General features: G+C 45.1%; 1 protein-coding gene and 1 non-coding gene across 4 annotated transcripts in view; one reads left to right on the top strand and one right to left on the bottom strand.

Moving 5' to 3' along the window:
* Positions 1-475: 475 nt before the first annotated feature.
* The window catches only part of Wipf2 (WAS/WASL interacting protein family member 2), a 35,293-nt gene continuing 9,087 nt past the window's right edge, over positions 476-26,681 (top strand). For 2 of the 3 annotated variants that reach the window (XM_027424113.2, XM_027424111.2), the window contains exons 1-5: positions 476-612; positions 19,075-19,206; positions 22,713-22,845; positions 23,534-23,650; positions 24,376-25,032. In XM_027424113.2, the coding sequence (XP_027279914.1) occupies positions 19,144-19,206; positions 22,713-22,845; positions 23,534-23,650; positions 24,376-25,032 (970 nt within the window). In that variant the 5' untranslated portion in view covers positions 476-612; positions 19,075-19,143. Of the gene's footprint in view, positions 613-779; positions 879-19,074; positions 19,207-22,712; positions 22,846-23,533; positions 23,651-24,375; positions 25,033-26,681 lie in introns of those variants that run through there. The other variant, XM_027424112.2, reaches the window with a different exon arrangement.
* LOC113836571 lies at positions 6,618-6,724 on the bottom strand. Its single transcript, XR_003486916.1, has one exon. It is a non-coding gene; the product is annotated as a U6 spliceosomal RNA (small nuclear RNA).

The following is a 26,681-nucleotide window of genomic DNA, read 5'->3' on the forward strand; positions in this document are numbered from 1 at the left end:
AGACCATATAAGGGCTTATGGGGTGCGCGCGCGTGTGCGTGTGCGGATGTCTGCGTGTTCGCACGCGCAGCGGAATAAACACGAAAAAAAAAAAAAAAACCACAACCCATATTTAAGAAACAGCGGTTAGCTCAGTGATTCCCTATGACGACCGAAGGTTAAAAAGTCATCCGCGCAATTTTAAAGGTCTAGAGGCTCAGACTGCATTTGACCAATTCAAGAAGCATCTCGCGGGCTGAACGCTGGCACCACCGCTCATCGAGAGCCTCGCAGGCGGCCCCAACCGCAGCCCCCCAGGACGCAAACCCGGCTTTCAGCTGCGGAGCTCCTCTCGCGACCTTCTCAAGATGGAGGCGCTCCGCCCCCACGTGCGCCGGGAGAGGGCGGGCTTCTCCGGGCGCATGCGCCCCGCGCCTCTGGGCTCCCGGCTGCCTCCTCCTCTTTCCCCCGCCTCCATTTTGTTCGCGGACGCTGGGGACGGTGGGAGCAGATCCATTTCCGGGTTGGTAAAAGGGGCGGCGGCGAGAAAGAGAGCTTGGCGCGGGGCGAACGGGCAGGACTACAGCAGGACGCGGGTGGCGGAGGACTCGCTCCCGGAGCAGCCCCGGCCAGGTGGGAAAGACGCCGCGGCGGCTGAGCCCGCCGCTGAGGTGACCTGCCGACCTGAGTGGGAGGGAGAGCCGGGGAGGGGCGCTGGGGGGGGGACGCCGGGGAGGCCGGGGGGGGAGGCCCGAGGGGGCCTGGGGGCGGAGCCTGGAGACCCCGGGGAGGGGGCGTGGGCCGTCCGAGTGGAGGGCGGTGGCGTGCGGCCGGTGCCAATGGGCAGGAGGGAGGTTTCTGCGAGACAGGAAATTAGAGACCCTGAAGGGTTGGGTGAGGTGAGCAAGACGGCCACTCTGGGTGAGGAGGGAGGGGAACCGTGCGCAGAGGGGGAGATGGGGACGGGAGGGAGGACCTGTTGGGAAAGGTAATTATTAAACGCGGGATGCTCTGAGTGGAGGAGGCCGATGTGACATTTCGGAATTGATTTTAGGTGAAAAGGAATGGCTGGGAGGGAAGCTGTTTACGTTGGAGGAAATCTTGAGGGTGTTGGGTGGGAGAGAGGGAGTCGGAGAGGTGTCTCAGATGCGGTTGGAAGCACCTGAGTTGGAGGCTCCTGTAGGAGCCGTGTGCTATGAGGGACTATGGAAATCTGAAGGTGCTAAACGTAGGCTGCGTGTGCGGTTGAGTTGCTGACTGGGGATGGTTAGGAAGGCATATTCTGGAAGGAGAAGCTGAAGGAAGATGGTGGGTACTGGACTCGACCTTCCACCCCCTTGCTGGGGATTGAATCCTGGTCCCCCTGTATGCTGGGCAAGGCTCTGCCTCTGTGCTGCGCCCGAGCCCTGCAATTCTTTGATTTTTTTCTTTTTTCTTTTTCTTTTTTTTTTTCGAGACAGGGTTTCTCTGTGTAGCCCTGGGTGTTCTGGAACTCTGTAGACCAGGATGGCCTCGAACTCCCGAATGATGGGATTAAAGGCATGTGCCACCACCGCCCAGCCGGAACTCATATTTTTAAAGTGACTTGACTAGTACTAGGTTGATCACTTCCCGGGCCCACTCCTTTTTTTTCTTCTATTACTTTTGCTTTGGAGTTCTGTCTTCTGGCTTGTTAATTTTTTTTTTTTTTTAGCTACTCTTTTATCTTTTTATGAATCAGAAGAGAATTTTAGGGAATAAGAAGTCCTCTAGCTCCTGTATAGATTGATATGTAACTTTGAGACATCATTAAACTCTCATTCTCTTCCTCTGTAATATAGGCCTGACCCATCTGTTTCCCTAGAAGATTGAGTTAACTAATTTGATTTTTGAAGTCAGTGTAAAGAAAAACAGGATCGAGATACTGCTATTTAGTGGGGGTTTCTGGGGGGGGGCGGGGTTTCTTTGTGTTGCTTTGGCTGTACTGGAACTCACTCTGTAGACCAAGCTGGCCTTGAACTCACAGAAGCACCTGCCTCTGCCTCCTGAGTGCTGGGATTACAGATGTGTGCCACCACTGCCCAGCATCTCTATGTATTTTAATATATAACCTTTAGTCTTCTAACATCTTCCTATATCTTAATATTTTTAATAGTCGAGATTTTTGTGTTACTGGGTTGTTTATCACCAAGAGGAAGATATGGACATTAGAGTCGGAAGTGAATGAGTTCAGCTGTTAGTGACTCTGAGAATGCAGTGTTTTATTTTCTAAGTACCTGAGTATTTTAGAGAGGTGAGCTGTATGCATGCCTTGGTTCAGTCAGTATCTGTGGCCTTGTTGTCAGAGGGTAGAGACCATGCTTGTAGACAGTATTAGATGCTTTGTTGTCAGTCCTTTGGCATTCTGTTTTAGTTTTTTCTTTGGCTGTACTACCTTGAACACTTAGCTGGTAAGTGAACTCGTTCAGCCTAGAAGTGTTTCTGAGAGTCTTAGCATTTCTGAGTTCTGATGTGGATTCTCCAAAGACTTGGCAGTATGAATTCTGTCTCACTCTTGGTATCAGAAATGGTGTTTACATGGGGTGGTGCTGATTAGTGATGTGGACACAAGGGTGAGAGGCAGGAGGGGAAGGATATTGGGAAGAGTGTAGCTATAGAGGCTAAGAAAAGGGATCCTGATCTGTTGGAGGGAATACCATCACATGTTCTTGCTTGACTTTAGCCTTCTGAACTGCTTCCTGGCACACTTGTGTTTTTCCTGTTGCCCTCAAGTAATTCTGAAGTTCATGGACTGTTAGTTCAGGCTGTTGTAGCAAACCTTAGTCTTCATACCAACTCCAGGAGGAGCTGCAGGCATGAAGTATGTGCACATATTTGGAGATAAAAATCTGTGTAATTGTGTGCTGCTGGGGTTTGGTTTGTTTTCTGAGACAGGGTTTCTCTCTGTAGCCCTGGTTGTCCTAGAACTTGCTCTGCAGACCAGGCTGGCCGCAAACTCATAGAGATCCACCTGCCTCTGCCTTCCAAGGTAGGACTGAAGGAGAGTGCCACCTTCAACAAATTTTTTTGGTTTATTCTTAAAAGGGTTTTGCTATCACAGAAGCTCGGAGCTGCTACAGTGGCCTGTTTCTTTAGCACAATGATTTTCAGTTTTTCCTTTCCTGTCACATTTTCCCATTGCTCTGCTTCAACTAGTCCTAAACGGAAAGTGGCAAGTCACCCTCCCCCTTCTTCTGGTGGGCATCCTGTCTGTGTCACAGCTTGATGCCACCAAAATGAAAGGATTCTTGACTGCTTCAAATGCGGAGGGTGACAGAAGCTGAGCTGGGTTTCTTGAGCCAGAGAATGGACTCTGTCAAAGCAAAGAATAGTTGCAGAGACACCAACTGGGACCTTGAAGCTGTGACTAACATTTTGGCAACATGCATCCCTTTGCCAAACAACTTCTTTTCTTTAAGAGTGTGATTGTTGATCTCTTTCTCAAAGTAAGCTCTTGTTAACTGTATTTCACACAGCTCCCAAGTAGAGGCTGGCAGAGTTCTGGTTGATTGACTGTCTCAGAATATATGCTTTGGATCAGAGCGCATGGGGCTTTCCAAGTCAAAATGAAGTCCACTGGTAGATCTGGAGAACTGCTCTGCAAGGAAGAGGCAGCACTCTTCACTGAATGTTTGGGCAATTGTTCTAAATTTCAAATCTAATTCTTATTTATGTGGTGATCAAATACAGAATCATTGCATTTGCCTAACTTACAAGGCCAGGGCATTGAGGAAGACAGCATCTCAAGCTTTCCTGTGTTCTTGCTCCCTAGTCTTGGAGCTGGAAGAACCTCATAGACTAAAGTTTGGAACATGTCAGCCTTTGCTTTCCTTTCACCAGTGTTTGGGATTGAATTTAGGGCTTCATGAGTGCTAGGCAAGTGCTCTACCACTGAACTACACCTCCAGGCCCAGCAAGTGTTTACTGGCCTTATCTATGGCAAGATATTGAAAATGTTGCCAGGTGGTGATGTTGCACTCCTTCAATCCCAGGACTCAGAGACAGACGAATCTCTGAGTTGGAGGCCAGCCTGAGCCAGCACAGCCAGGACTACACAGAGAAACCCTGTCTTGAAAAACAAAAACAACAGCAGCAACAAAGACATTGAGAAATGTGAAACATAAGACAGATGTGGCTCATGCCTGTAGTTCCAGCACTTGGGAGGCTAAGGATGACTGCAAATTCAAGGACAGCCTGGGCTATAGAGTAAGACCATGTCTTAGAACCCAAAGGGGATGAAATGTAAAGAACTTAATGATGTTGTTAGAGGGGGAAAAAAAAACTGTTGGTAGGCATATTAATATCTAAGTCATTTTTTATTTTTATTTATTTATTTATTTTGTTTTTCGAGACAGGGTTTCTCTGTGTAGCTTTGGAGCCTATCCTGGCACTTGCTCTGGAGACCAGGCTGGCCTCGAACTCACAGAGATCCACCTGCCTCTGCCTCTCAAGTGCTGGGATTGAAGGCGTGCACCACCAACACCCGGCCTCTAAGTCAGTTTTTAATAACTTAGGAGTTTTGGCTTGGCATGCAGAGAGATTCTGTGGAGGCACACAGGCTATCAGATAACTGAGCCAGGGCTTGGCTACCTGGCTTTCAGGCTATCCGACTATTCTACGGGGAGGTTAGGTAGTTGAAGATGCCGCTCTCTCTGATGATCTTGGGGTGGTCTATGAAAATGTTTTCTTGACTGTATGGCAGTAGCCCCATAATGTTAGAGGTAACCCCAAAATGAATTTTCCTTTTGACTTTGAATCCAGACTTTTCTTCACATCATTAGTCTAGAGTGTTTTTTTTTTTTTTTTTTGAGACAGGGTTTCTCTGTGGCTTTGGAGCCTATCCTGGCACTTGCTCTGGAGACCAGGCTGGCCTCGAACTCACAGAGATCCGCCTGCCTCTGCCTCCCGAGTGCTGGGACATGCACCACCAAAGCCCGACTAGAGTATTTTTAAGAGTATTATTTATTGCTGGGTGGTGGTGGTGCATGCCTTTAATTGCAGCACTCAGGGTTTGAACTCAGGGTTGTATCATTGAGGGGCATACACTACTTAGTCACTTCACTGGCCCCCTTAAGAGATTTGAGACAAGCTGTCACTCTGTAGCCCTTCACAGGTCCCAAGTTCCTAACACTATGTGGTGTGGCTCACAACTGACTTACTCCAGATCCAGGGGATCCAGCCACGCCGCCTTCTGGATACTGTGGGTACCAGTATAGGTGGCATGCACTAAAATAGACACACACAACTTTTTATTTTGTCTTGTTTTGAGACAGGGTTTCACTGTATTAGCCTTCACTGTCCCACTTGCTCTGTAGACCAGGCTGGTCTTGATTCTACCTCCTGAGTGCAGGAGGTGACACACAACTTTTAAAAGAAATAAAGATGAAATTAGGGGGCTGGAGAGATGGCTCAGAGGTTAAGAGCGCCGACTGCTTTTCCAGAGGTCCTGAGTTCAATTCCCAGCAACTACATGATGGCTCACAACCATCTATCATGAGATCTGGTGCCCTCTTCTGGTATGCAGATATACATGGAAGCAGAATGTTATACACATAATAAATAAATTAAAAAAAAAAAGTTTACTGGTCTGGTATCTGAATATTTTTAAAAATACATCCATAGCACACACCTTTAATCCCAGCACTGGAAGGTAGAGGCAGGAGGATCTCTGTGAGTTTGAGGCCAGCCTGGTCTACAGAGCTAGTTCCAGAATAGTCAGGACTATTACATAGAGAAACCCTGTCTCGAAAAACAAAAAACAAAAACAACAACAACAAAAAAGATGAAATTACTGTTTGCAAATTTTATATGTTAAGTTGTGGTGGGGCTTGTTTATAATCCCAGTATTGAGGAGGTAGAAACAGATGGATCGGGCGTTCAAGTTTAAGGCCTGTGTGGGCTACAGGAACCCTTGCACAAAAAATAAATAAATAAATAAATAAATTTTAAATAAGTAATACAAAATTCAAATGGCAAAGATAAAATAAAATAAATGAAGCTAAGCATGTGGACTCATGCCTGCAATATCAGCACTCCAGAGGCAAATGCAGAAGGGTTGTGTGAGGCTAGCTAGCATGGGTTCAAGGTTAGCTTGAGCTGTACAGCAAGACTCAAAGGTAGGACAGTTGCCTAACAAGTGCAAGGAGGCCCTGAGTTCCTTTTCCAGCATTGGTGTAGGGCCCGGGTATATAATATCCTCTACCTTTGTTTGCCATCAGCCCAGTTCACCTGTTCCATCTTTACAGGGGTTGTGAACTGTCTGACATGGGTACTGGGAATCAAATTCAGGTCTTCTTGCAAGAACAGTGTGTGCTCTTAATGCCTGAGCCTTCTGTGCAGCCCAAGGCGAAAGTTTTTAAAACCAGTGTAGCACACACTGTTAATACTACCTGCATGTTTTGCCTTTTGTTTTTGTTCTTTTTTTTTTTTTTTTTTTTTTTTTTTTTGAGACAGGGTTTCTCTGTGGCTTTGGAGGCTGTCCTGGAACTAGCTCTTGTAGACCAGGCTGGTCTCGAACTCACAGAGATCCACCTGCCTCTGCCTCCTGAGTGCTGGGATTAAAGGCATGCGCCACCAACGCCCGGCCTTTTTTTTTTTTTTTTTTTTTTTTTTTTTTTTTTTAACACATGGAACACGTCACGAATTTGCTTGTCATCCTTGTGCAGGGGCCATTCTAATGTTCTCCGTATCGGTCCAATTTTAATATATGTGCTGCCAAATCGAGCTTGTATCTTTTTGGTTGTTTTGTTTTGAGACAGGGTTTCTCTGTATTGCTTTGGAGGCCTTGAACTCACAGAGATCCACCTGCCTCTGCATCCCCCAGTGCTGGGATTAAAGGCGTGTGCCACCACTGCCCATCGAGCATGTATATTTTGTTTTTTAATGTATTTTGGTCATTATTCCCCATTAGTGATAAATAGATTTGTCGTATTCTGATTACAGTCTTTTACAAACTATGCTGCAAAAAATTACCACAATGGGGTTGGAGAGAGGTTAAGAGCGCCAACTGCTCTTCCAGAGGTCCTGAGTTCAATTCCCAGCAACCACATGGTGGCACACAACCATCCATTATGAGATCTGGTGCCCTCTGCTGGTGTGCAGATGTACATGGAAGCAGAATGTTGTATACATAATAAATAAAATCTTTAAAAAAATTACCACAATGCCGGGCGTTGGTGGCTCACGCCTTTAATCCCAGCACTCGGGAGGCAGAGGCAGGTGGATCTCTGTGAGTTCGAGGCCAGCCTGGTCTCCAGAGCAAGTGCCAGGATAGGCTCCAAAGCTACATAGAGAAACCCTGTCTCGGAAAAAAAAACAAAAACAAACCACAATGTATTGACCTTTTGAAGTTGGTTTTAGAGTTTTTTGCTTGGTCTTCTTTTTCTACCAACTGAACAAAACCCAACCCTTATCTCTTAAAAGTAAATTACATGTGTGTGTATGATTGCTCAGACATGCCTGTGGAGGACTGAAGAGGTTGTCAGATTCCATAGAGCTGGAGTTATAGGTGGTTGGTTGTGAGCCAGCTGGTGGGGAAGCTGGAGTTAAACTTGGGTCATGTGAAAGGACAGCAAGTGCTCTTAACCGTGGAGCCATTTCAACCATCTCTCTAGCCCTGTGTTTGGTTTTCTCAAAGCAGGGTCTTGTAGCTCAGGCTGGCCTTTAAGTATGTACCACTATGCTCAGCTTTTTTTTTTTTTTTTTTTTTTTTGGTACATTGGTGTTTTGCCTGTATGAATATCTGTGTGAGGGTGTCAGGTCCCCTAGAACTAAATAAAGCTACAGACAGTTGTAAGCCACCATGTGGGTGCTGGGAATTGAACCCAGGTCCTTTGGAAGACTAGTCAGTGGTTTTAACCACTGAGCCATCTCTCCAGCAGTTCCCCTCTCCCCCCTTTTAAATGTTTTCTTTTGAAGTAATTCTGAAGCTCATGGAAAATAAAGATTTTCCCCCTAATGTGTGCCAGGCACTGTGCTGGATACAGCAAATTGGCTGAGTTTTGCCTTGGTGGCAGTTACAGTCTAGTGGAAGAGACCTCCATCAAAGAAATGATTAACTGTTACTGTTGTTCTTGTGCAGGCAGCTGTTGGGGAGCCCAGACCGATTGAGCAGAGGGCGGTCAGTGGAGGTTGAAAAGGGTGATTTAGGGGAAGGTCCTAAGGAAAGAATATGTTTTGAGGAAAGAAAGCCCTCATAGTCCCCCAGTGGGAAGCAAACATGTCAGAGGCAAGAGGATGTGGGCTTTCCTGGAAGGTCAGGTAGTACTTCAGTTAGCTCACTAGTTAATGCGCCTGATACTGAGGGCCTCAAGTCTCTGCCTCTGAGCTGTACCCCCAACTGCAGCTTCAGAGACTTTCCAAGTCAACATCAGGAGACTTGAGGTGACTTCTGCAGTGCTAGTTTGCCTCTGTGGGTGCTGACATTGTCTGCATCCTAATGTTTGATCTCCTTTTCCACTGGAATTTTCCTTAATAAAGTCTGTCTCTTTAGTCTCAACTTCTCCCAGATCTTGTAAATTGGGCCTGGTTGTCTGGATTAGGTTTTACGATACGGGGGTGCAGTCCTTAGATTATGGGGATGATGGGATTGTTAGTTTGCTATTGAGAAGACAAAAGGTCAGTACTTGTAGGGAATTTCAACAGCTTTTAGGAGTCTTCCTGGGGCCAAGGAGAGAATACAGATGTTCTTATGAACTGCTGCGAATAGTGTTCTGTCATCTGGTCATCTGGGTCGTATTTCTGTACAGGACAGACACATAAGTCTTGCTGGGCATGCAAGTGAATGAGTCCTCTGAGGGGAGGACTGTCATGACCCAAAATGTATGAAAGCATTCTTATCCGGGACTATTCTAACAGTGGAAGAGCATTTGTATCTGCACGTGTGATTTGTTCAGAAATCACAGCATTCAAAGCCCAGATGGTCCTGTTTGATTGAGCACTTTTCTTACGTAATTGGATCAGCTTGCCCTGCTTTCATAACTTCAAGAAGACTCTTGATTTAGCAGCCTATCGCTGGTGATCAAGGAATGACAATGTACGAGTTTTTCTAGCATTTCAGCGTGAAGCATCTGCATTTCTGGTAGCTCAAGGGTATTAGAATGTGAGAAAAGAGACTTCAACAAGGAAAGTCACAGCGCTGTTATTAGATTCTGTGGTGAGTTGGGACTTAATACATTCTCTTTGAAATGAGGCATGACACCTCTCTCTGTGTGTGAAGTGTGACCAGCGTTTCATGGAGCTCTGCTTAAGTTTCTTTCAGGCCTTTTCTTAGAGTCTGTCATCAGGTTTTCTTCCTTTCTCTGTATGTGCTTTTCTGCTTTGTGTTTGGCATGAAGGATGCTCTGATGAAGATGGGAAGCTAGTTATAGAGGCATGGCTAGTTTATAGTGAGGGTAGCCTATTTTGCCATCAGTGACTGGGTGTCTGCCTGCCTTTCTTTTTGTTTTTTGTGTTTTTTTGGTTTTTGTTTTTGTTTTTGGGTTTTTTTTTTTTTTTTTTTTTTCGAGACAGGGTTTCTCTGTGTAGCTTTGGAGCCTATCCTGGCACTCGCTCTGGAAACTAGGCTGGCCTCGAACTCACAGAGATCCGCCTGCCTCTGCCTCCTGAGTGCTGGGATTAAAGGCATGCACCACCAACGCCCGGCTCTGCCTTTCTTTTTGTAATAGATTTTTCTCCCTATGTTTTGGCTGGCCTGGACCTCTAGGTCTTGTTTTCAGTGTAATGCTACTATTTAAAAAAAAAAAAACACAAAAAAAAAATTGGCATTAGGCTGTGGTGGCACATGCATTTAATCCCAGCACTTTTGGGAGAGAAACCCTGTCTCAAAAAACAATAGCAAACAAACGTTTATTTAAAAAGGCTGTGTTATCCATGCTGGCTCCAAATTTTAGGCTCAAGCCATTTCCTGCTTCAGCCTCCTGAATAGTTTGGACTATGGCTGTGTGTCATTACACTGGGTTTGGTCATGATTTCTTTTAAGTGTCCTGGAGGTGGCTCATATATTTGGCCTCTGATAGCGTAAGTGCTGAGGTCACTGATCACCCTGTGGTTCTACCCAGACTATGGCACAGGTCCAGGTCACCATGGACATCCTGGTTCCATTAGAGTTAGTTTTTCTTCACTGTTGGTGAGCATGTGCAGGTGATATTGCTGTGGTGAGTGTGTATTTGTGGAGTGGTCTTTGTCTTCCTCCTTTACTTGGGTTCCAGGTACCAGTTTAGGTTGGTGGGTTTGGGGGGCAAGCACCTTTTACCTGCTGAGCCACTCTGCTGGCTCTTACAGTGTTTGGCAGGGGGTAAAGTTTTTCACTCTTATTTATTTGCTTTGATAACAGATCCAACATTGACTTTCTCTGTAGCCCTGACTGCCTGAAACTCACTCTGTAGACCAGGCTGGCCTCAAACTCAGAGATCTGCCTGTCTCTGCCTCCTGAGTGCTGGGAGTTTTGGCTATTCTTCTTCTTCTTTTTTTTAATACTTTATTTAACTTTTTATTTTATGTGCATTGGTGTAAGGATACCAGGTCCCCTGGAACTAGAGTTACAGACAGATGTGAGCTGCCATGTGGTTGCTGGGAATTAGAACCTGGGTCCTCTGGAAGAGTAGCCACTGCTCTTAATCACTGAGCCATCTCTCCAGCCCCCTTTGGCTGTTATTCTTATGAGGTAGTTTTGTTTATACCCTGTCTTTTTAAAACAGGGTCACACATACAGACATAATTTAAAGTAAGTCTTAAAAAAACAAAAACTGGAAACGATGTTCAGAAATGGCATCCCCAAGGGGAAGGAAAAGAGGGAAGAACAGGTCATCAGCCTCGGGCCTCAAGTGGCTGAAGGAGAGAATGTATTTGGTGTCTGCCACATTTTCATATCCTTCAGTGACACCTTTATCCATGTGACCAATCTTTCTGGCAAGGAAACCATCTGCCAGATGACTGGTGGAATGAAGGTAAAGGCTGACAGAGATGAGTCTTCTCCATATGCAGCCATGTTGGCTGCCCAGGATGTTGCCCAGAGGAGCAAGGAGCTGGGCATCACTGCCCTGCATATCAAACTCTGAGCTACAGGAGGAAGCAGGACCAAGACCCCTGGACCTGGAGCCCAGTCAGCCTTCAGAGCTCTTGCCAGTTCAGGGATGTCGATTGGACACATTGAGGATGTCACCCCCATCTCCTCTGACAGCACCCGAAAGGAAGGGTGGTGGTCGTTGATCGCTGTCTGCTGTCTGTGAACAGGACTTCTCAAATTGTTTTCTGTTAATAAATTGCTTTGTATAAGCTATAAAAACAAAAACAACAACAAAAACTAAACTAAACTAAAAAAGCTGGAGTGGGCTGGTGAGATGGCTCAGTAAATGCACTCACTGTGGAACCTGACAGTCTGAGCTCAAGCCCCAGGACCTGACTCCCCAAGTTACCCTTTGTGCTCTGATCTGGGAGTGCACCATGGCACATACACCCCACTAAAAAAAATTAGAGCCTGGTGAGATGGTTCATAAGGACACTTGACACTCAGTCCTGGTGACCTGGGTTTGATCCCTGGAAACCACATAGAAGTGAACCGAAAGAACCAAATCCACAAAGCCCTCTTACCCCCATGTAAAGCGTGGAACACACAAATGAATAAATAAGTGTGTTGGGGGGGTGGTGAGACAGTCACTGTGTAGCCCAGACTGGCCTCAGTTTTGCTTTGTAGCTGAGGAAGACCTTGAGATTCTGGTCCATCTGCCTCCTCCACCTCCTAGGTGTTAGAATCACAGGCATCCATGCTCAGGTTTCTTTTGTTATTGTTTGTTTGTTTTGTGTTGTTGTTTTTCAACAACAGGATTTCACTGTGTAGCCTTGGCTGTCCTGGAACTCTCTCTCTAAACCAGGCTGGCCTTGAACTCACAGAAATCTTGCCTGCCTCTGCCTCTGGAGTGCTGGGATCAAAGGTGTGCACCACCACCACACGGCTTTTTTGTTTTGTTTTTTTTAAAAATTTATTTATTATTATTTTACATCCATTGATGTTTTGCCTGCAGGTAGTATGTCCATGTGAGGGAGCCATATCCCCTAGAATGGAGTTACAGACAGTTGTGAGCTGCCATGTGGGTGCTGGGAATTGAACTTGGGACCTCTGGAAGAGCAGCCAATGCTCTTAACCTCTAATCCAGGTCTTCAGCCCTGGCTTTTTTTTTTTTTTTTAAAGACAGGATTGTGTTAAGTAACCCAAACTGGCCTTGAATTGGAAGCACTCCAATTCAAGTTTCTTGAGAGCTAGATTACAGACATGAGCCACCATACTCAGCCTGTCTTTTTACTAAAACAGTAAGAATACATAGTTTAAAGATTCACATAAAGCTGTGTGTGGTAGTGGTAGTTCACTACTTTAATTTTAGCATTCGGAAGACAGAGGCAAGAGGATCTCTGAATTCAGTGTCAGCCTGGTTGAGAGTGAGTTTCATGACACCAGGGCTGCACAAAGAAACTCTGTCTCTAAAAGAGAGGGGAAAAAAAAATCAAACAGTATTACAAGACTTGAAATAAAAAGTGGCTACAGAGTTGGCTTAGTGGCTAAGAACTCTTGCTGTGCAATCATGAAGACAAGTTTGGATTTCAGAATCTATGTAACAAGGCTGGCATCTTGCACATGCCTGTAACCCCAGTCTTGAGGTCGGGAAGATACAAGGCTGACTTGAGTTCACTGGCTTCCAGCCCAGCTGAGAAAAATGCAAGCCCCAGCATCAGGGCAGACTCGAAGGAAACAAGCAGAGTGATAGAGGAGGGTACCTTCGCCTTCTTCTGGCTCCTCTGTAGCACATGGGCACTTGTACGTACATGTCTACATCCACACATGTCTACATGTCAGATAAATGACTCTAAAAGAATAAACATAAGCAGCTGTTTTATTCCATCTCGTTTGTTCTCAATTACTTTCTTAGATTAAAAATTATTGTTTATTTTTATTTGTATGGGTGTTTTTGCTTCAGTGTAGACATGTGTGCTACAGGCATGTAGTATAGTTGTGAACCAGAATGTGGGTGCTGGGTATCAAACCTGGGACTTGAACCATCTCTCCAGCGCCCTGCCCTGCCCTGCCCTGCCTTCCCCTCCCCTCCCCTCCCTATCTGTCATTTTTGGGCCGTCTCTCCAGCCCTTTTTTACTTCCCTCCTTCCCTCTCACCCTCCTTCCTCACTTTTTAAGGTTTATTTATTTATGTATATGGGTGTTTTGCTTATATATGTGTCTGTGTGCCACATGGGTGTCTGATGCCCTTAGAGGTCAGAATTGAGTTATGGATGGTTTTGAACCACCATGTGGGTGCTGGAAGTTGAACTCAGGTCCTCTGCAAGAACAAACAAGTACTGTTAACCACTGAGCCATCTATCTCTTCAGCCCTTTTAGCCCTTTCATAATTTTTTGAAATGTATTTATTGTCATGGGTGCTGACTCAGGCCTTTAATCCCAGCACTCAGGAAGCAGAGGCAGATGGATTTCTGTGAGTTTAAGGTCATTCTGGTCTATATAGTGAGTTCCAAGCCGGCCAAAACTACATAGTGAGGCTTTGACTTATAAAACAAAAAATACAAAAATACAAAAAACTTTTAAGCTGGGTAGTGGTGGTGCACGCACAAAAAAACCCAAAACCAAACCCCAAACTCCCCGAAAAAAACCTTGCTGATATAGTTTCAGTCCCTAGAACTCATATAAAGGGGAGTGAAGGGAACTGACACCAGAGTTGTCACCTGACTCTCACATGCACACATGGCACATGGCACACCCACAAACACATCACTCACAAACACATCACACACACACACAACACACACACACACACACACACACACACACACACACACACACACACACACACACGCGCGCGCGCGCCCTGTGGCGTGTGCGTGTTCGAGATAGTAAATATATATATGGTTGGTCAAGACAGGGTGTCTCTGTGAGCCTTGGCTGTCCTGGAACTCACTCTGTAGACCAGGCTGGCCCCTAACTTAGATCCACCAGCTTGAGTTTGGTGAGATTCCTAAATGTGACTTATTACAGGTGAGCTCAGAAACCCTGCTTTGGAAGAGTTCTCTGTAAACATTGGTGTCCTGTTACATCTCCAGGGCAAACTCCGTGGGCTTTTCCTAGTATTGCCTTTATATTCAGACAGTTTCAGTCTGTCTAGCTTTGGTCTTTTGGTCTGGATTTTTAGAATATGTGTCTTTTATCTGATTAACTCCTCTCTTCCCGAGAGTGCTTCCCTCATACTCTGGAATTTATTCAGGTAACTCAGTAAAGGGGTGAAGTCAGACCTTCCCTATTATGAAAGCTGGCTGATGGTAATACAGTTTAGCTGTGTGACTCCATTTTTCTTGCCAGTATCTCTAAGCACCCTGGTTGCTGGGAGGTGTAGGTGGGGAGGAAATATTAATTATGAACATTGAGCTACTCTATCATTTAACCGTCAGAATTCAGGGCTATGTTAGTGTCTCTGGTGAGATGGAAATGGATGCAGTCTTGGGAGCACATGTAAGTCATCTGCCTTGGGTTTCCACAGCCTCTTTTTGGAGACGATGATGCACTGAGATTTTAAAGTTGGGTGTTTTGGTTTTGGACATAGGGTCTCAAGCAACTTAAGCTCCCAATCTTTCTGCCTCTACCTCCCAATACATACAATAAATACATTTTTTGAAATGTATTTATTGCCAGGTGTGCTGACTCAGGCCTTTAATCCCATCACTCGGATGTAGAGTGGAGGTAGAGGTGGATTTCTGTGAGTTCGAGACCACAGAGTAAGTCCCAGGACAGGTTCCAAAACTACTGAGTCAGAGAAATGCTGACTCAAACAAAACAAAATAAAACCAAACTAACAAACAAAAACAAATCAAAAAATTAAATAAAAGAATTCAAGATCATGCTTGGCGGTATAGAGTTCAGAACTAGCTCCAGCTATTTGAGACACTGCTTTGCTTGTCCATCTGTCCGTCCTTCTGTCCATCCGTCCATCTGTCCATCACATCCATCCATCATTTTTTGTGGCAGTCTTCTCTAGGTAGTACTGGCTGGCCTATAAATCAGAAAGATCTGTCTCTGTTTCTGAGTGCTGAGATTAAAGGTATGCGCCAACACTCCTGACTAGAATTTTGCTTTAAACAAAGAAACAAATAGAAAACAAAACTGCTCATACATTATTTTAGATGACTGAAGGCTTTTAGTTTTAATATTTATAATATTTAATTTTAACTTTTCTGGGCCAATCAGGCTTGCTACAAAGTTAAATTTATGTGATTAAAAAATTACCTATAGTTGGGGGGAAGATTCCCTTCATGAAATCACCTTGAGGTTTTTTTTTTTTTCCCCAAGACTGGGTTTTTCTGTGTAGCCCTGGCTGTCCTGTAACTTGTTCTGTAGATCAGTCTGGCCTTGGACTTAAGAGAGCTGCTTGCCTCTGCCTCCTGAGGCAGGATTCACCTTGGAATTTTAACTCCATCTCTGCATGTGATAGAAATCTATTTTACCAGACATTTGACTGAACTGAATTTCAGAAAAGAATTGGCACCTTCTCTGTTTCGAGAAGAGAATTCTGAAATATATAACCATTTTAATGGAGTAATGATGGATGGGAGTTGTTCTTGCCTGTTTCATTGTATTTTAGAGACACTAGAATTGTGTTAGTGGGAGCTATCTCTAATCTGACCTAGAACACAGGATGTATGTGCTTGATTCAGTGTGGAAATCAGTTCTCAAGTAAGTACAGGAACCTGTTTGGTTCCTGTTGTTGGGTAGTCTCCTAGAGTGGTGTGCCCATACTCTTGACGTGTTCCTACTCTTCCCGTATTGAGGTTCTTTGTCCTGGGGACTGGATGCCATTACACCCGTGTGCTAAGGAACTCCTGATTTCCCAACTTGTTGTTGTTCTTTTGGGTTATTTTGTTTTGTGTGTGTGGTTTGTTTAATAGCCCTGGCTGGCCTGAATTTGCTAATCAGAGCAGGCTGGTCTCAAACCTAGAGATCCATCTGACTCCACTGTGAGTGCTGAGCTTAAAGGCACACCCCACCATATCAGACTTTGATTGTCTTTTAGGAGCAATATTAAAGGGCAGATAGACAGGCAGGGACATTCCATGTGACGACTTTTAACTCTAGAAGGCTTCCAAGTAGTGCCTAAGTATCCATCGTCCTTAAGGTTAGAGATTGTGTTGTGTCTGTGGGATTAGTGAGCTGCCTGTGCTCTTGGCTGGCTGTGAGTGGGAAGCTGTTGCTTTATTCAGGCTTCTTTGGCATTCTATTGGCTATTGGTTTGGAGGATGACCCCTTAAATTTCTTTTAAGTTTATCCCCTTGGTGATAGTGTTTCTACTTAGGAGGATTTACTACTTTGATTAACTGAGCATTTGTTTGGTGGCATTGAATGAGATAGAGCCCTGTTTGCCCAGGTTGATCTTAACTTACCTGGGTTTAGGTGATTTTCCTACTCAATCTCTCAAGTAGCTGGGCCAAAGGCATTGGGCATTGCTCCTCCTAGCATATTTTGATAAAAAGACTACTAGAGGGTTAGAGCTCTAGTAAAGGGAGACTGCTACACTCAACTTTGAAACCAGAAATGACATGACTTTCCCTTGGAGGGGAGCAAACTAATGTGTGTGTCTGCATGCACACATAAGTGTATTTGTACTCGTGGAAGGACAGCCTTGAATGTCCTTTTCTTAAGAATGTTGTTCACCTTATGTAGAGACAAAACAGAGTCTGTTACTGGCCTGGAACTTGTCAAAACCTAGGCTGCCTCCTCCTGTGACCCTCAGCATGAGGATTATAAGTGTGTGCCACCACATCAGATTCTTTTTTTGTTTTTTGGTTTCTGTAGCTTTGGAGGCTGTCCTGGAACTCGCTCTGTAGATCAGGCTGACCTCGAACTTACAGAGATCCGCCTGCCTCTGCCTCCCAAGTGCTGGGATCAAAGGTGTGTACCACAACTGACCGTCTAAATACACAGCTTTTTAAATGTTGGTTCTGGGCATTGAACTTGGCACACATTACTAGCTGAGCTATCTCCTCAACTCCTACTGGGATGTGTGTTGAAGTCAGAGGACAACTTGTTGTAGCCTTTTTTTTTTAAAACTGTGTTGGCCCTAAGGATTGAACTCAGACTGTCAGGCTTGGAGGCAAATGCCCTTACCCTTGAGCCATCTCACCACCTCCACAGCTTGGTTTTGAAGGAGTGCAGATGTTATCCTCCATGAGAACTACCTATCCAGGTACTGTTCAGATCTTTCTCTTGGAAGCATCACACAGGCAGGAGTTGTGGTTGGAGATTTCCAGTCAAGTTTCTGATCAGTTCTACTCTCCTGCAGCTGTTCCTGGTCTTTGGATATCTCCTATTTCCTTTCTTCACTCCAGGACATTGAGAAGACTATTATTAAACTTAGTTCTTACTCACAGTGGATTATGGATGTCCCTGTAAGGAATTCCCTGTAAGGAGTTCAAAACTAGGCCTTTCTGTGACTTGCCACGCTAACTTTTTAGGTTATGCTTGGTACACATGGTCTCCCCTCTGTACTGTGGGCTACTGAGAATCTCCTTGAGCCTTGATCACATTAGTTGCTTTGTTTAAAGGCTGTTCCTCTGCACACTGACTAATTGATCTTATTTTGATTTTTTTTTTTTTTTTTAGATTTATTTTTACTTTTGTTTCTGTGTGTCTGTGTGCCACATGGGTGTGGGTGCCTGTGGAAGCCACAAGAGGGCATTGAATTCCCTGGGACTGGAGTTACAGCTGTTGTGCTCAGCCCTGTGGGGGAGCTGCAAAGGCAGCCAGTGCTCTTAGTTGCTGAGCTAGCTCTCCAGCCCTTTATTTTATATCTTTCCTGTCTGAGTTGCATCCATGGTGCCTGTGTTATTTTGGCTTCCATTTTTAGAGATCAAGAAAGGAGATTTTCTTGGGACCAAGCTTTAGAGGACTTTCTGTTCTTGAGCTCTGCTTATATCTTTAGCTGGTTCAATGTCCTACATCAGTCAGTTCCCTAATTTCAGTTCTGTCTGAAATGAAGCAAATTGCAATGGGCAGATAGCTGTAGGTTTCAAATGCTAGGTATTGTGGGACCAAGTCAGTAGGCAATTTCTTGTGTGGTATTTATTCTCTAATCAAGTCCCATGGGTGTCCCATTGCCAGGTACAGGTGAACTCTGGCCTATGAGTCAAATCTGATCTACAGCTTGTTTTCGAATGCCTCACAAACTGAGAATGATTTTATATTCTTAAAAGGCTATAAAAAATTAAGAGAATGAGAAGGCTGGCCACAAACTGGAAGAAAATATTTCACTAGAGTTCTTGAATCCAACAGTAAAATGAAAAGTCTAATTGAAAAAAAAAGAAAGAAAGAAAGAAAAGGAAGGCTAGGATTGTGAATGGTTCATTGGTAGAATGTGAGCTTACCACACCTTCAAACCCCAGCACCATTGACCCCAAAGTCAAAAGATCTAAATAGACACCTCAGCCAGGAAGATACACACGTGGCAAGAAGAACACAATCAGCACGAGGTCCTGTGGGAACTGCAAATTAAAGCAAGCTACTAGAGTCACCAAACTCTGAACTGACAGCATCGGGTGCAGCAGAGATGGGAGCAGCGGCAGTTCTTCATTGCTGGTGCAAACCAAAAATGGGTAGAGCCACTTTTGAAGAAGTTTGGCAGCTTCTTAAAGAGTCACACATACTCTTGGAGCATGATCCAGCAGTCACACTGTAGGGCGAGATGCATGCATGGAAACTTATGGTACTTGTTCACTTTTGCTGTGAACCTAGAACTTCTAAAATATGAAGACTTTTTTTGTTGTTTGTTTTTAGTTGGTTTGGGAGTAGAGCTCAGTGATGAAGCCCATGCTTAGCCCACTTGAGGCCCTGGGTCTGATTCCCACTTCTGCAAAACAAAAAATAATGTACAAAAGGAGACTGTAAGTTGGTGCTTCACAGAGAGTGTTTATGAAGAGGATGAAGTACTCAGGGTCTCAGGTCCCTGTCCAGTCCTCTGGACCTCCTGGGCATGGTGAGCCTCTGATTACAAAAGAACAAAAAGCTGTTCTTTTGAACTTTGGTTTTGTTTGCAGGTATATGAATGACCTAAAGCTGCAAATAAAGACGGGGAGAGAACGGTGCCAACTGGGAGCAGGGCAAGGATGCCAATCCCTCCTCCCCCCCCACCCCCGCCTGGTCCTCCCCCACCTCCCACTTTTAATCAGGTAGGTCATCTCTCCACTAGGCTATCTTCAAACCTTTAAGTAAATTGGTAGACTTCTCATACTGTTTTGTTTTTTTTCCTTTTCAGTCCTTTAAAACTTCTAGATTTTCTTCCCTAACCACTCTTTTACTCTGAGCTTGCTCTGAAGTTCTATTTTTTTATTTCTTTTTTTAAATTTTATTTAACTTTATTTTTTTATGTGTATTGGTTTAAAGGTGCAGATCCCCCGGAACTGGAGTTACAGACAGTTGTGAGCTGCCATGTGGGTGCTGGGAATTGAACCCAGGTCCTCTGGAAGAATAGCCAGTGCTCTTAACTGCTGAGCCATCTCTCCAGCCCCTATTTCTTTTATATTTACATGTATGAGTGTTTTGCCTGCATGTATGTAGGCAAACATGCAGGAGGCAGGAGAGGGCTTCCGGTTCCTCTAGAATTGGAGTGAGAAGCAGCTGTCTGGCCAGACATGGGTGCTGGGAACTGAACCTGGGTCCTCTGGAAGAGCAGCAAATGCTCTTAACTATTGAGCCAGCTTCCAGCACCTACCCCTCTGTTTGTAGTGGGATCTTGCTGTGTGGTCCAGGCTGGCCTTAAACTTTAGGTTCTCTTGCCTCATTCCCCCAAGTGCTGGGATTACAGATATGAGATAACCATGTCCACTAATAGCTTTAAATACCATCTATAATTTTAATATATATTTGAACTTTAACTAGCATTTTGAGACAGGATCTTGCTGTGTGACTGGCCAAGAGCTTGCTATGTAGGTCAGACTGGCTTCTAACGTGCAGTGTGATCTTTCTTTCTCTGCCTTCTGCATGCCTTCTGGATTGTAGGCCTGAGTAGCTGCCCAACTGCACTCTGGTCTTGCAGATTTATTTAGGAGACAGACTTAATAGTAGGCAGTGTAGCAAGCAGAAAACACACAACCCTGTGACTCAGTTAGTTTGAACTTCTGAAAGGTCCTCAGAGGAACACACTGACATATTTTGTTCCCTGTCTGTCTTCATTCCAAATGGAGATTTGGATACATGGAGCTAGGGTTTCTACCTAAGCTACCTGTCCTACAAATAGGTTAGTCTCATTTCTCTGACATCCTTGAGAGAGAGGGGATGAGGAGTTGAGGTGGTATTTTCCTGCTACCATTATTTCATCTCCTCTCCTACTCCCAGTCAGCTCATTAAATTTTTGTTATTGTTTTATTTTATGTGTATAGGTGTTTTGCCTGCATGTATCTGTGTACCATGTGAGTGCCTGGTGTCCTTGGAGGCCAGGAGAACTATCAAGATAGATCCCTTAGAACGGAATTATAGATAATGAGCTGCCATGTGGGAGCAAAGATTGAACCCAGGTCCTCTGGAGCATCAGCAAGTGCTCTTTTTCCAGCTCCAGTTCATTTTGTAAATTGATTTTTATTTTATGTGCATTGATGCTTTGTCATGGGTGTGGGGTCCCCTAGAACTGGAGTTACAGACAGTTGTGAGTTGCCATGTGGGTGTTGGGAATTGAACCCAGGTCCTCTAGAAGAGCAGTCAGTGCTTTTAACCATTGAACTATCTCTGCAGCCCCTCCAGTCCATTTTAAAGCCAAGTCTATTATGTTTTACACTCTATCAAAAAAGAAAAAAAGTAGGGTATGGTAAGGGCATGCCTTTAATTCAACCACTTGAGAGGCAGAAGCAGGTAGAGCTCAAGTTTTGGGGTTCAGAAGTTAAGAGCAACACTTTGCTGCTCTTGCAGAGAACCTGGATTCAGTTTCTAGCATCCACATGGTGACTCATAATGACTTATAACCCTAGTTGTATCTCATTGAGTACACAAGTAATGCACATACATACCGGCAAAACATATATACACATACAGGCAAAACACTCACATACCTTAAATAAAAATAATTAAGTCTTTTTTAAAAGGATTCTTTTTAGTTTTAATTATGTGTTTATATGTGGGTATGTGCAATTGCCTGCAGACATCTGAGGCACTGGATTCCCCAGACTGGGATTATAGACAGTTGTAAGCTGCATGTGGGTGCTGGGGGTCCCTCCAAAAGACTAGTTGCCACTTTTAACTCCTGAGCCATCTTTCCAACTCCACGCATAACTTTAATCCCAACACTGTGGAGGCAGAGGCAGGCAGATCTCTGAGTTCGAGGCCAGCTTGGTCTACAGGGTGAGTTCTAGGACAGTCAGGGCTACACAGGCTGTGCAAACCTGACCACCTGAGTTCACTCTCCAGACCCCAAAGTGGAAGGGGAGAACCAGCTTGGGAAAGTTGTCCTCTGACCTCTGAACATTCAATACGGGCACACACAATAATGACAAATAACATTTTGAAGTTTAAAAAATTGGTCCCAGGGGCTGGAGAGATGGCTCAGAGGTTAAAAGCTCTTCCAGAGGTCCTGAGTTCAATTCCCAGCAACCACATGGTGGCTTGCAACCATTTGTTATGAGATCTGGTGCCCTCTTCTGATGTGCAGATGTACATGGAAGCAGAATGTTGGATACATAATAAATAAATAAATCTTTAAAAAAAATTTTAAAATAATTGGTTCCAACTGGGTGTTAGTGGTGCACACCTTTACTCCCAGCAGTCAGGAGGCAGAGGTAGGCAGGTCTCTGTGAGTTCAAGGCCAGCCTGGTCTACAGAGTGAGTTCCAGGACAGGCTCCAAAGCTACAGAGAAACCCTGTCTTGAAAAACAAAACAAACAAAAAATGTTTCCAGCATTTGCTAATCATGTGCCCTTAACTTTCTAGAACCATTATTTCCTCAGATTTGGAGTAGGGCTACAAGGTCTACTGTATAACATTGTAGAAGACAAAGAAATAGGAAGGTAGCAGATCACACTGGGATAAGATTCTGCAGAGTCAGTCAGCGTTGTGGTGTGCATTCTTTTTTTTTTTTTCTTTTTCGAGACAGGGTTTCTCTGTGTAGCTATGTATGGAGCCTATCCTGGCACTCACTTTGGAGACCAGGCTGGCCTCGAACTCAAAGAAATCTGCTTGCCCCTGCCTCCCGAGTGCTGGGATTAAAGGCGTGCACCACCAACGTCCGGCTTGCATTCACATTCTTGTTTGACCAATTATAATTGCAGGACCATCGGAAACTATTCAGCTTCTGATCCACACTTTTCAAATGTGGATAATGATAATGATACCTTTCGGTAGGAGTATTTCAGGGTTTAATGAGGTAATCTAGGTCATGCTTAGCACAATGCCTGAGTCATAATGGGTGCCCAGTAAAAGCTTATGCTGCTGGTGGTGCCATGTTAATGTGTCCAAGACACAAATTCCCCAGTTAGTCTTGCCCTCCTCTCAGAAGCTTGTGAATAGGAGGGAGTTCTGTGTCCTTCACAGAAGGGAGCAGGATGCTGAAGAATGTTGGTGCACTTGGCACACGTGTCTGAATTAGTGCCTAGGCATCTTATGGAATCCCTTGGCTTAAGTCATTTATTCCAAGCTTGTGATGAAAAGAGCTCTTTTGGGGTAGACTTAACACATTTCCTTCTTCCTCCAGGCAAACACAGAACAGCCCAAACTCAGCAGAGATGAGCAGCGGAACCGAGGGGCCCTCTTACAAGACATTTGCAAAGGGACCAAATTGAAGAAGGTGACCAACATTAATGATCGGAGTGCTCCTGTCATCGAGAGTGAGTATAAGCTTTTGTCCTAGGGTAGAGTCAGCGTCCAGGATTAGAGGACCCCTGGACCATCACATTTTTTGTGTTCTCTTCAGTGTGTCCTGGGTATCTTGACTTTCCTTCCAGCTGTAGAGTTGAATGTTACAAAGGTTCTCCTTAACTCTTTCTAGGGTTAAAACTCCTCCCTTGCTGCTAGTAGTGTTTTTCAGGGCACACGGTGGCTATTCTGTCAGGAGACTACCACATTCCTAGAAGCGTCTGAAACCAAGGATGGATTTACAGTTGCTGTACATGTCCATTCTTGTAGGCCTCAGAAAAGTCTGTTCACACTTCATCCCCCTGAGCCACTGGCCTAATGGGGAAGAGAGCCCAGAGAACGATGTCAAACATGTCTGTTTCAATTGAGTTGTTCTCCTCACACTAAATAAAAATGGTCCTCCTGCCCTTTGCCCCTTAGTTCGCTTGTTTTCTGTAATAATCTTTGCCTGAATGTGTGCAGCTGCAAGGCCTAGGTGTTGTTGGGTTTGTTTGTGTGTTTAGTGGTAGTGCTGCTGCTGTTGCTGCCGCTTCTTGATAGAGAGGCTAAAGCAAGATTGTAAACTAGAGCCTAGATGGAGGAAGGAATTGTTTCTTCTCAGACTTGACTTGGTCAGCAGCTCAGAGCATGGGAAATGAAAACCTTCCTTATGCCTTCCAGAGCCCAAAGGGAGTGGTGGTGGTTATGGCCCTGGAGCTGCTGCTTTGCAACCCAAGGGAGGTCTCTTTCAAGGAGGAGTACCGAAGCTGCGGCCTGTAGGAGCCAAGGATGCTTCAGGTATCTGAGAAATTATCTCTTGGGGTATCTCCCAACTGTGTCTGTGTTTTTGACTTGCTTCAGGTGTGCTGTCTTAGGTTGAATACTGGGGTTCAGGGTGGGAGGAAGGAGGAACAAGAATAGTTGCAAAGCTGAGGGTAAATAAAAATGTGTTTAACTTTAGGTAAAGAAAATATGAGCTGCTGTTGTGTGTGAGTGCAATCCCACTTGCAGGACCGAGGCAGGAAAATCACAAGTTTGAGGCCAGACTGAACCACAAGAATGAGAGCCAGCCTTAAAGAAACAAAGATTTTAAGTTCTGGGTTATAGCTCAATGAATTGAAGGCTTGCTAAGTATGTATGAAGACCTGAGTTCAGTCCCTAGCACTCCTCTGCAGAAGAGTTCCAGGACAGCCAGGGCTACATAGGTACCCCCCCAAAAATAAATAAAAAGTAAAATAAAAATAGTTCAGTTCAAATGTGTTCAGCTTATGTCAACAGGCCCTGAGTCTGAAAACCTGATTAAAACTCAGAACTAGGGCTAACGATGTAGCTCAGTAGTAGAGCAAGTGCTTTGCCTACATGAGGCTCTGAGCTTGATCCCAGGGCCACAGGAAGGTAAACACCCAAGAATTGCTGATACTTTCTCAGCTGTTGTGCAAGGCGCACTGAGGAGGCTGGGTTGAGCAGACAACTGACCAATACACACTTGACTGTTAACACAGTGTTGTCTGGTGTATTTGTAGAGACTCTAGCTGGTAAGACAGCCCTGCAAGTCCCCAGTTCTCGAGCTGCTGCTCCAAGGCCTCCAGTGTCTACAGCCGGTGGGCGTCCTCAAGATGATAGCGACAGTAGCCGAGCTTCCCTGCCAGAACTGCCCCGGATGCAGAGACCCTCTTTACCGGACCTCTCTCGACCCAATACCACTAGCGGTACAGGCATGAAACACAGCTCCTCTGCTCCTCCCCCACCACCCCCAGGGCGGCGTGCTAATGCGCCCCCAACTCCTCTGCCTCTGCACAACAGCAAAGCCCAGGCCTACAACAGGGAGAAACCCTTGCCTCCAACACCTGGACAAAGGCTGCACCCCAGTCGAGAAGGACATCCTGCTCCACCCCCTGTAAAACCACCTCCTTCCCCTGTGAATATCAGATCGGGACCAAGTGGCCAGTCTTTGGCTCCTCCCCCACCGCCTTACCGCCAGCCGCCTGGGGTACCCAATGGGCCCTCAAGCCCCACTAATGAGTCAGCTCCTGAGCTGCCACAAAGACACAATTCTTTGCATAGGAAGACACCTGGGCCCGTCAGAGGCCTTGCACCTCCTCCACCCACCTCAGCCTCCCCCTTTTTGTTGAGTAACAGGCCACCTCCCCCAGCCCGAGACCCTCCTAGTAGGGGAGCAGGTAAGTGTTTAGAAGCTTTTTTTTCCTCTTCACTTTTTCTGAGAGATCTCTTCAGTGATTAGAATAGGAATTCATGTATTCACCCAGTTTATTGGGTGCCTTTTTATATGTTGGTAATTGTTAGGGAACTGATAAAAAACTTGTTGTGGACAACCTAGTACATATATATCAATAATGGCATACAGTACATTTAAAGAAATGCAAACCAGCTAAGAATATACTAGGGAAAGGATGCTGGTGTTTTGAATTGGGGGAAGAGGTTAGAGTGAGAAAAGATTCTATGGTGACAGTGAGGAGGAGGGGGAGGAGAAGGTGATCTGAGAAGGAACATTCATAACACAGGACAGCAGGGAGCTCATTGAAAAGAACTAGAATGCCGGGCATGGGTGGCGCACGCCTTTAATCCCAGCACTCGGGAGGCAGAGGCAGGCGGATCTCTGTGAGTTTGAGGCCAGCCTGGTCTCCAGAGCGAGTGCCAGGATAGGCTCTAAAGCTACACAGAGAAACCCTGTCTCAAAAAAAGAAAAAAAAAAAGAAAGAAAAGAACTAGAATGAGTGGGAGGGAGGAGTGGGGGCTGCAGGAGTGACGGTGGGAGAGCTAGATCTTCCTTGGGAGAACATTTAGGACTTTGCAAAGACTTGAACTGAACTAATATTACACCCAGTGTATTGTTTTGTTTTTGAGACAGGGTCTCTATATATTTCCTTGGCTGGTCTGGGACTTGCTATGTAGACCAGACTAGCCTTGAACTCGCAGAGATCCATCTGCCTGTGTCCCGTGATGCCAGGATCAAAGGTGTGCACTAACATACCTGGCTCTAAATAAATTTTAATTAAAAACAAACAAAAAACACATGCTAGCCAGGCATAGTGTGACGTGCCTTTAATCTCAGCACTCGGGAGGCAGAGGCAGGTGGATCTCTGTGACTTTGAGGCCAGCCTACTCTAAGAAGTGAGTCCAGGACAGCTAGGGAAACCCTGTCAAAAAACCAAAAAACAAGCAAACAACAACAACAAAAAAAAATACATGCTTGGTGGCTGGAGAGTTGATGGCTCAATGGTTAAGAGCACTAACTGCTCTTCCAGAGGTCCTGGGTTGGTTTCCCAACACCCACACATTGACTCACAACTGTCTGTAACATCAGTTTCAAGAGATCTGATGCTCTCTTCTGGTCTCCAAGGGCATCAGGCACACACATGGTGCACTGGTATACATGTAACCAAAACACCCATGCACATAAAATAATGAAAATTTTAAAAAGCAAGAAAACAAAACAAAAACCCCATGGGCTTGTTAAAGTGGCAGAAAAACTCCAAGATAAAGGAAGTGGTCCTCTGTGTGCAGTGCTGCAGAAAGGTCAGTGGGACACAGGACTGACAGTGGACTGAGCATCAGGGACCCTTCTGTGCAGCATTGGCGGGAAATGGTAGTTGAAAGAGGAAGCAAATTGGGATAGGTTCAAGAATTCAGGAATGGGTGCCAGCTGTGTTGGAGGCAGAAGCAGGAGACTGGCTTGAGCCACAGGAGTTTGAGCCTAGCTTGGGCTACATAGGGAGACTGTGTGGCTGAAACGAGAAAAGAACATCTAGGGAAGCAATGTAGGAACCTTGGTAAAGGCCTAGTTGGGTGTGTCTGTATGCAAATAGAA

This window comes from Cricetulus griseus, chromosome 7, assembly GCF_003668045.3.
Source record: "Cricetulus griseus strain 17A/GY chromosome 7, alternate assembly CriGri-PICRH-1.0, whole genome shotgun sequence".
Lineage (NCBI taxonomy): Eukaryota > Metazoa > Chordata > Mammalia > Rodentia > Cricetidae > Cricetulus > Cricetulus griseus.